Genomic DNA, 10996 nt, shown 5'->3' on the forward strand with positions numbered 1-10996 from the left:
CTGAGAATCTGCATCCGCAAATGGAATCAGTGGGTGTGCAGACAATTTATACCAGTTGGGGATCTGGTCCATCGCTTCCAGTGGAGTTACAGCTGAATTATACCAGCTGGAGATCGGCCCAGTGACTCCCATTGACTTTCAATGGGATTTTGTATCCCAAAACTCCCATAAATCCTTTGAAAATCCCTAACAATGACCCCCCAAACCCCTGAATGGACACGATGATAGTAAGAGTTCCTACCTCAGAAAATGAACAACTTGACCGTCATAAGCATGTTGAAGGCGATGCTTTTGGCAAGCAGAACTCGCAGGCCCAGCACAGTCACTGACAGCATGTTCACTTTTTCCATGTTTGGCTCTGTGGGGAAAAAAAGGAGGGTGGGACCTTCTTGGATCAAATGGTTTTATATCAGCAGAAAGTGGGAAACTCCTCAATAAAAATTATAAGAAAGAAAGAAAGAAAGAAAGAAAGACTTTGTACAGATAGATAAAGTAGCATTTCTTTATTTTATTCAGACTATGGTTTTCATTTGTATTCAGCCCACGTGTGACACTGGCAGGCCAGATGCCAGTTCTTGCCCAGGCTGCAGGCATTAGCTAAGAACTGACAAACTCATAGCTGGAGACCAGACCAGGTCACCTCTTTGTTAGTTTTGCTCAAAATTGGTATTTGTCTTCTCAGAATGACTCCAGGATTTAGAGTTTAGGTGATGCTTGTAAGGTGCTGAATACATCAGTCTCACTTGTCATGGCTGTAAGAAAAGATGTAAGTTTTGCTTTATAACTTGAAAAATGTTTGCCCTGAATTTACAACCTCTGCCCATTCAGATGCACCATCACACTCAGATGGGCCACCAAGAACCTTTGCAATACAAATGATTGTGGAGTGGCCCCATCGCACCCGAGAAATGCTATTTGCAAGGAAGCTGGTCCTGTGGGCTTGGAAGCTGAATGAAGGAAATAAAACAAGTCCACTGGAAAATTTTCCATCTTTTTAGCTGTTTGAACTCTGAAGGGCAGAGAGTTCTGCCTCCTTGGTCTGCCCTGAAAACACTTTGAATTGACAGATCACTACAACTCTGCCACTCTTAGGATTAGCCGGTAATTCACTGGTGTGTCTATGTTTGCTTGCTTTAGCCTGGAGATAACTCTCTTATTCCTTTTTCCGAGTTAACAAACCTTTCGATAGTTTATTACAGGATTGGCTACAGGCGTTGTCTTTGCTGCAAGATCCAGGGTACCAGTTGTTCTAGGGATAAGTGGCTGGTCTCTTGGGACTGGAAGCAACCTGAGTGTGGTGCGACTTTTGGTGTAAGTGACCATTTATCACTCAGTCCCATTTGTCTGGGTGGCAAGATAGATTGGAGCATCAAAAGGGACTGTCTGTGACTCCATGGTGAGACTGGTACAGTGATCCAGGAGTTCACATTTGGTACTGAGTTGGTGAAATCTTATTATACAACCCACCACCAGTCTGGGGTGTCTGCCCTGTTTTTGACAGTCTGCCCTGAAGTAGGTCCTCATGGTTATGAGCCACCCCAGACAGCGTGACTCCGTGAATAACTGGGGCCCTCCCAAATTCACAGTCCATTTTGGTCAATTTCACAGTCATAGAATTTTAAAAATCTGAAATTTCGTTTTGTCATAACCGTGGGGCTCCCGACCCAAAAGTGGGCTGGGGGGGCGGTTGCAAGGCAATTGCTGGGGGGCGGGGCGGGGGGTCATGGTATTACCACCTCCATGTCTGTGCTGCTGGTGATGGCAGGGCTGCCTTCAGAGCTGGGCTCCCAGCCAGCAGCCACAGAGCGTCCTGCCGCCCTGGGAGGTTCTCGGAGGTGGGTCTGACTCTGTCCTGGGAGCGGTCCCTCTTGGGGAAAAGGAAGTCCTGTCCCTCCCCAGCCCGGTCGGGGCTAGCATCTGGAGCTGGGCACATGGCAAGAGCTCCCTGCCCTGCCCCTCCCCTACATTAAGCAGATGTCACGGGTGAGACCAGAGTTCACGGGGGAGAGAGCAGATTTCACAGTCCCTGATGTGTTTTGCACGGCCCTGAATTTGGTCGGGCCCTATGAATAACGTTTGTGGGTCACCAGTGCTGCTGCGTGGAAAGAGCAACTACAAACTGACAGTGTTCCATAAAGAGTCAAAAGTTAAACATTATTTTTCAACTGAGAAATTCCATTGTCAAATATCTGCATTGAATCCACACCCTCAAACAAACATCATTCCACTGGCCCTTTATTATATTTCCTTTTATTTTTCGTAACTGACCTTCGGAAGTGGAATTTGAAGGTTCACACCATTGAGTGTTATTGATTGGGGCCTGAATGGGAGCTGTCGAAAGAGAGAGAAATGAAAATAGAGCTCAATTAAAACAATTATGAAACAAATGATAAATACAACCTCCCCGCACCCAGTAATGAGTGAATGGAAATGCCTGAAAATCAGGCTGAAATTAACTTTTGAACTGGTCACACATTTTTTTGATTTTTCCCCACAGAAAAAGTCGACATTTTGTCAAAACAACACAATATTGTGCTTTGGTGTTCAGCAACCAAAACCCAAACAATTCTGGCCCAAAAGTTTAGCTGAAAACTGGAAAAAAAAAAATCAGCTAAAACCAGCCCAGAACAAAAGCCTTTTGAGGAGGAAAACATCTCTTTTTTTTTCCTGACTAAAAATAAAAAATATTCTCAAAATGCCGACACTTTCTGTAAAAATCCATGCTTCAAAAAATCCTATTTTCCACCAAGGAAAGGTTTTGAAACAAAATATTTGAAAAGCTCTCATTAATTTGATGGAACAAAGTGCTTTTTCCATTAAACACCGAATCCAAGTCTCACTCGTGTCAATAGGAGACTTTATATGGAGTTGGATCACAAGTTAAGGTTCAGATTTGGAGTCCCAATTCCCATTTAAGTAAATGAGAGTTCAACATCCAAATCCATGAGGTGGCTGTGAAAATCTAAGCCATAAGAGAAATATTTTCAACGAGCACCGCCTGAAAAATGTAAAGACACTTTCACCAAGAAAAAGTTACATTTTGAAGTTAGTTTCATTGCTAAGTTCAAAACCGAGCCAGGCTTTATTTTTTAAAACTTTATCATGGTCTTCGTTTTTAAATCAAAAATATAATCCAAGTAGTTATCAAAATTTTTGTTTAGCTAAACTCCACTTTACATTTCTGAAAATTCCATTCACAGTTTCAATAATATTGTCGAGAATGTTTTCCTTAAAAACTTTGATTAAAATGACACACAATTATTCATGAAAGAGTAAATGGGGAATTTTTTCATGTTCTTAAAAGGTCACTTTTCAACACAGAAACATTGGGTTTGACACATTTCCCACCTAGGGTTACATTTACAAAGGTGACTAAAGATGCAGTCAGGTGCCTTATGTGATTAATGGGCGTTAGGTGTCTAGATGCTGTTTGAAATGTCACAGGGGGGTGGGATTTTTTAAGGGATTTAGGCACCTAGTTGGACTTTTCAAAAACATCTAAGTGCCCAACACCCACTGGGAGCCTACGTACCGTTAAAAATCTGGCCCTAAATGAGTTAGGAAGGAACTGCTTAGGTGCTTTTGAAAGCCCTTCTGTGCACCTCTCTGTGTCTTTGGGCACTGAAACACCACTGGCCATCTGGCTCCTAGCTCCCATTAGAAATTCTATCCAGCATTCCTGGGGAGGGGTGGGTATCCTTGAATTTAGGACTACGACGCCCCATGAAATAGGGTGCATCTGGAAAGCGATGATAACTTTCACATTTGGACCATATAACTGTACCTGATTGAGGCTCTGTCTGGTTAGTATAGGCTCCTTTGTGTTTAACAAAGCACTTCACTTCTTCATTAGGTTCAACCTTGACCACCTGGATCATGCTGTATTTCCCATTGGAAGAGAGAATGCCTTCTTTCGATTTGTATACAACCTCTTTCTCTTGACTCATGCTTACGCTTATGTCCCCGGGGTAGAAATCCTTAACTAAACAAGCCGCCGTCAACTTGTTGCCATCGTTTTCTCTTGGCTTTGTCGATTTCACAACAAAGACAGATGGAGAGGAAATCTTTTGATGTTCTGAAAACAAATAATTGAGGGTTATAATTTAATTAGATTAAACTCTAAAGGGAGGGAGAGTTAGGTTAAGGATCATAGAATAAAGTCATGGACTATGGAGTCTCTCGCCTCTGGGTCAGATATAGCAATGGGAAGTTTCGGATATGTTGATGGGATATAGAGCGCTACATCTCCAGATTGCGGGTTTGGATACAAGCCCTGCTGATGGTAATTGGAGAAAATATCACCTGAGGTATTTTTTAAAGACCGTAATTCTAGGTGCAACTTTCACTCGCTGGAATCCTTGCTGAAAATATCAGCCAGAGGTGCTGAAGGCAGAATGGACCACAGAAGACAGAGACGGGGAGAGAGATGGGAACGAAGGCTGTGATTTTCAAAGGACACTAAAGGAGTTGTGCACTCAAAAGCTCGGCCTGAAAACTCAAGAGTGGACATTTAGATGAATATCAAAAACAGTCCCCATGTTCCCTAGGTCCGTAACACTTACTTATATTGGTGAGAACTCACATGCATCACGAGCCTCTCCTGTCTGAGTAAGAGCTTCAGTCTTTAACAAGTGGGCCTTAAAATTAGCAAACCCCGTACACCTGTAGCATAAAACTCAACAGTATAATTTAATCCTCCCTTGGCGTCATCTTGGCACCTGGTCTGAAATTATAAATGCCCACGCGGGAAGGTCCTTCATGTTCCACCGCTTTTTGATGTGGCCAAACCACATAAGGATCGCAATAACGGTAAGAAAGAAAGTTATGCCAGTGGGTGACCGATTCTGCTCTCTTTTACTCCTGGCTACAAGGAGCCATGTCTCTACTTCAGGAGTAAAGTACCACTCCTAGGAACGGTGGCAAAACCCAAAAATCCTTTAGTAATTTACAGTTACCGAGTTCCACAGGGGCTTTTGCAACTCTGCTAAGAGTTATAACGATATTTTGCAACTCTCACTGCACCTTTTAAAGGCGTTTCCCATGCGCGAGTGGATGAGGGAACACAACCCTCTCTGGAGACGTGTTATTATGGGCACTTTAAAAGCAAGCAAGTCTGATTTCCTCAGACCACTTCATGCTGATGTCTCAAAATGTTTCATGAAGGTGACTATCCAGGAACCCTAGGGAACGTGGAATGGCATGAGGGGTGCAGGGGCCCTGTCAGTGCCTGCAATGTGCTCATGGCCAGGGTTGTCTGAGGTGGGAAGCAGATGTTGACAATTTTGTAAATATGAAGGAAAACCAAGTTGCATCTGGTATAAACCCACACTGCTGCACTGAAGTCAGTGGGACCAAACACCAGCTGGTGTCAATCAGCCATAGAGCAATGGGATTCAGTGGGGTGGTGTGAAGTGACCTAATAGCGCTAGTCTATCCATGGGCCAAATCCCCCCCGGTGTCAATCAGCACCGGCACTCAGTTCAGTGGGAAGTCTTTCCGTTTACACCGCTAGAGCGCAGTAATAGCCCCAACAGCGATGGATTTCCACACTAATTGTGCTGCTTTTCCATTTGTGTCTCCAGGATATTTTGTTAATTGACCTTACAATAAAAAAACCAGCTACATGCCACAGCTCTTCTCTGCTCTCGGGCCTATCCTGTTCTCCTGACAGCCCGACACCGTGATCTCGGTCTTGTGCAGACTGACTGGCAGCCCTGTGTGTGAACAAGCCCGACTGTGCAAACGGAGCCCTCAGAACCGTCGCGCGAAATGCCATCTAAGAGCTCGTCAGACCAGCCTCCTATCCACTTATAGTCATAAAAATCATCAAAGCCGGACTCTCCCCACACTTCCCCAGTGGGAACACGATTCATTGGAATGGTGTCACTCCGGATTTAGGAGGGGATAATCTGGCTCAGCATGCCCCATTATCTAGGCGCTGGAAACAACGGGTCAAACTCCTGGATGATCTAGAGCCAGCGTGGCTGCACTGAAGGCAGAGCTGGGCCGGTTTGCACCAGCTGAGGACCCGGAGCAACGCCGCCAACTGACATGGAAAAGAGAACAAAACTGACACTTACTGGGCTCAACAGAAAGCCTCGTGCCTTTGCCAAAAGTCAGGGCTCTGGTCTCCCATGCACAGTGCTGCAGGGCCAGACACACAACTCCAGCGCCTGCTCTCAGAGTGACTTCAGAGGAAGCCTGATTTGCACCGGTGTAATGGAGACGCTACATATGCATTGGTCTGAGGCAATGGGAATGAAACACTATCGACAATACAACCTAACTGTTCCTTACTGGGCTCAACCAAAAGCTTAACGCCACGTTCAAAAGTCCCACCGGCAGCCTTGCAAACTCAGCGCTTTCTCGCCAGTCATATCACTGCAGAGTTTGTCCTAAACCCTACTGAACAGGAAGCCTCTCACATCACTTCAGTCTGAAAATTCAGCTGATTGTAACTACTTCTCGGCCTCACATCGAACCAGGAGAAACAGGGACATCAACTGTGTCTCCATTTTCCTGGCTTGGAAATGCCCTCCCTTTTCTTTCCCAGGAAGAATTCTCTTAACTTTTAGCCATAACATTATCAAAAGGGCTATACAAATGTCTCATAGCCTCAAAACATGAAGGTTTCAGGAAAGGAAAAATGTCAGTCAAAATCTCAATTTAAAACATGATTCAATGTATCGTTCAAAATTACAAAACAGAACCCTGAATGTCTTCAAAGCAGCTGATAGATTTGAACCTAATGGGGTGGGGGTGGGGGAAATGTTTATTTTCAATTTTTTAAAAAGTTGGTCAAACATTTCCAGCCAGCTATATTTATTAGTGGGCCTGCTTTCCATTCAGCCTGGAGAGCATTCTTCTCCAGTGCAAGGAAAAAACGGTATTAACAGTGGGAATGAAAACAGGGGCGGGGGGGGGTTATATATAAAAACCTTCTCTTTGTACCTCTTTGTAGCCCCAGAACAGCCAGGGAAGGAACAGTTCCTTTATTTCTCTCTCTTTTGAAAGGAAAAATGAATGTAATGCTGGGAAAAGGTGGAGACTAAAGGGTGAGAGAGATGAACACTTACTTGGTTCCACAGCCAAAGTCGTGCCTTTCCCAAATATTAAATAATCAGCACTTCGCACACAGTGTGACAAGGCTCTTCAAAAAAAAAAACAGATTGGAAAGTGCTCTGAAATCTGTGAATTTCTGGATTAGATTCCAGAATGTAAGGGCCAAATTCTGAGAACTTTACTCACATTGAGTAGCATCTTAGTCTGTGCATGACCCTGCTAAAATCAAGGCGGTGATTTGCAGAGTAAGGGATTCAGGAACATCAGGGTGTCACTGTCTTGCCCCAAAGCTGGAATTTTCAAAGGAACTGTAAGGATTTAAGTGTCCGATTCCCATTGATAGTAAATTAGATCTGGGGGCCTAAGTCCCTTAGGCTCCTTGCAAGACCCCAGCCTTCACTCACAGTTTATGAAAAGCCTTCAAATTTTTTTTTTGCCCCCGCTCACCTGGCTGGACTGTGAGTTTAGTCCCATTTCCAAACGTGAGCTTCACGGTGGTAAACACACTGCTAAATTCTCACCCCGAGTCCCAGCCCTGTGTCGGGCACCTGCAGCTTGTCTCTGGCACGCACCTAGCCCGGACCAACTGCTCTTCCATTCCCACGGAAACGGGTTAATTCCTCTCCTAACAAAGGGGAAATGGCAGTTCACAGATGGAGAAACGGAATCGCATTTAGGACTTGCTCAAACTCACCCCACAGACACTTGTTACCTTAAGGTGAGGGCTCAGGATTAGGTCTAAGGCGGGGATTTTCAAAGGTGCCTCAGAGAACTAGGTGCTGAAAACAGTGGGACTTTTGCGCCTAACTCACGTAGGCTCTTTTAGAAAGCCCCGGCATAGCCACACAGGCCAAGGTTCGGGTGCCGAGCCCGAGGCTCCAGAATCCTTATTTGGATGGCTGGATAAGCCGCTTCTCCCCTGAGCGCCCAACGGCCCCTGCCCCAGTTCTCCGCCTTGGAGACGGCCCTGAGCAGCGCCGAGCTCCAGGGCCGCGGCCGGAAGCGCAGCGCTGTTAAAAGTCACCCCGTTTAACGAGGGGCCAAAGCAGATGCCTGGGCGCCTAACGTCAGTCACCTGAATGCGAAAAAATTCTTAGCCCCGGGCGATGATGATTCCGAGACGTTAAAACACAACAAATAAACACTGGGTCCCACTGTGAGCCGGGCCCCGCCGCCGAAGAGGAGAGCTGTTGGACACCGTTACACGCGGCAGTACAAAAGCGGGTTGCCTCGCTAGCCCTCTTCTGTGTGCGGTTCTCGGTGCAGGATCACAGCTCGGCTCCAGACCCCGAGAGCGGCGCCGCTTTCTTCACCGGGAGCCCCTTGGGGGCGTTTTCTGAGCTCCGCGCGGCCAAGGCGCTGAGCCGCGGGCCAGCTGCGCTGCGGGCGCAACGGAACTGGGACAGATGCTCGGGGGGGGGGGGGGGCAAACTGGCAGCGCTGTGTTAAAGAGATCAGAAGGGCTAAAGCAGCCCTTGGGTGCATAAAAGGAGGGAGAGAAAGTTTATTTTACCCTCTGCTGGAATCCTGTGTCCAGCTCTGGTGTTCCCAATTCAAGAAAGAGGTTGATAAATTGGAGAGGGATCGGAGACGAGCCAGGGGAATGATGAACGGATTAGAAAACACGTTTATAGCGATAGAATCAGGGAGCTCAACCTGTTCATCTCAACAAAGAGATGGCTAAGGGGTGATCTGATCACCGTTTCTAGGTATCTACATAGGAAACAAATGTCGGATCATGGGTTTTTCAATGTAGCAGAAAGCGGTTTAACATGATCCAATGGCTGGAAGTTGATAAATGCAGATTGGAAATGAGGTGTATAGTTTAACACTGAGGGCAATTAACCAGTGGAGCAGTTTACCAAGGGATTTTCCAGCACGGGCAATTTTTAAGTCAAGAAGGGATGTTTCTTTAAAAGATATTCTATGGGAATTATTTTGGGGAAGTTCTGTGGTGGGTGATATTCAGGATGTCAGATTACATGATCACAATGGCCCCTTCTGGACTTGTAATCTGAGGCTCTGTAAAATCGACAGGGCTTTGGCAATTCACACCACCCGAGATTCCTGCCCGATTGACTTCTCTGTACTTATGTCAATTTACACCAACTGCTGATCTGGCCCAGTGAATGAGGAGCTGGGGATCTTCTCCCACTGACTTCAAATGAGCTACCTCCATTTACACCAGGTGAGCATTTGGCCTCACGGATTTCTCTTGATTGACACCAGCTGGAGAGCTGGCCAGTCTGATTGTAATGAAACTGGACTAGCAGATATTTTCATGCTAGGAATTCACTGGACTGGGTTTTAATAGCAACAAGGACACAGACGGTATACACGTTTTCTAGATTCACTAATGAACGCAATTGCTTGTACCTGCCACCTCAAGGCAATGTTTTATCGCTTCTTTTAACGGTGTTCTCGGGGGAAAAAAATCAAGATGAAACAAGATTGTTAAAAAATGCAAACATGCAGTCAGAATATTTGGCTTCTCCCTATATCCAACTATTCCTTAACCCACGCCACCAAACTAGGTTTTAAATATACAGCTCTATGTCTGACTGGACGCTTTCTGTGCTGTGTTCATGGAGGAGAGGCTTTTCAAAGTGCCAAGGGAACTGTGCTCCTATCTTCCTTCAGCATTTTTTGGAAATCTCCTTCATGGAGCATGCAAAAGGTTGAAAACATATCATGTTGCCTAGGGGATTTGGACACCCAAATCCTGTCATTTTAATGGGAATTGGGTTTTCAAGGGTAACAGTTTCAAAAGCACCCACAAGCTAGATTTGTAAAGGTATTTAGGTTAATTTGGGCTGGTTTTATAGGTATTTCAAGATGTAGATTCGCATTTGGTGGGGATTTCAAACCTGTCGAGATGCATTGATTTCAATGGGAGTTAGATATGTAGGTGCTTTTGAAAAATCTTACTAGGCACCTTTCAACAGCCTTTATCACCTAAATACATTTAAATCTGTATCATAGGAGCTGAAGCCTCATTGAAAGTCGATGGGACTGACTGACAATCATTAAGTATCTACGTGATTTCAGTGGAAGTTAGGCACATAAGACTTTTGAGCATCTAAGCCTTGGCTGCTTTTGAAAATTTTACCCATAATCAACCAAGGATTGTTCTGCTGTCAGTTTCTATACACAGCTGGATATTACTGAGCAATAAAATCAACCTTTCCACCACTTGACCCTTCCCCAAAAGCTCAAAAATATACTTGATAAATACTTACGTGGTTCAACTTTCAGCTGAGTGCCTTTCCCAAAGATCATGGGCCTTGTGTTAACACACTTCAAATGGTCCCTACAAAAACTTACCTGTTCCATCTCTCTCAGAGGAATGCTGGAACTCCATGAACTGACTCACAAACCCCAGATCTTTTCCCTTTAAATTAGAGCCCCACTTTCCAAAACAAAAAGCAATAACCATCACCTAATCCAACTTCTTCAGTTTACACCCAAGAAACTCCAGACAAAGAAATCCAGCAACCGGCTGTAAAGTTGTTCCATTGACTCACTCCATATTTCAACCCTCTCTGAAAACTTTAATTACTTTTCTAAAACAACCTTAAATTTCCTGGGTGACATTTTCCCCGTCAGCCGGGCAATTGGGACATCCAATTCCCATTCATTCTGAAGGAACTTGGACATCCCAGTTGCTTAGGCAGTTTTCAAAACTTCACCCTGAGGTTATTGAGCCATTACCTCAGGAACATGAAAAACACTCACGCTTCCTTTTGTGGATGAATTACTTACTTGGTTCCACGGTCACTTTGGTGCCTTTCCCGAAAATCAGTTTCTCATACTCCACAGAGTTAGAGAGTCATCGCAAAACCCGCCTCGCGCATCAGCATTGAACCCTGGGGCCTGCGTTCTGAGACTGACCTAAAACCGTGCAAATCCACGGAACTTCAGTGGCGCTGAGGCA

General features: G+C 45.2%; 1 gene segment (V, D, J or C); it reads right to left on the reverse strand.

The window, feature by feature from the left end:
- Window positions 1-242: 242 nt before the first annotated feature.
- LOC141997172 (T cell receptor delta constant-like) lies at window positions 243-10395 on the reverse strand. The segment is given in 5 exon segments: window positions 243-358; window positions 2269-2331; window positions 3785-4075; window positions 6081-6228; window positions 10387-10395. Coding segments are annotated over 5 exon segments (627 nt in total).
- Between the last annotated feature and the right edge of the window lie 601 nt (window positions 10396-10996).

This window comes from Natator depressus, chromosome 13 (genome assembly GCF_965152275.1).
Source record: "Natator depressus isolate rNatDep1 chromosome 13, rNatDep2.hap1, whole genome shotgun sequence".
In the NCBI taxonomy this organism is placed as follows: Eukaryota; Metazoa; Chordata; order Testudines; family Cheloniidae; genus Natator; species Natator depressus.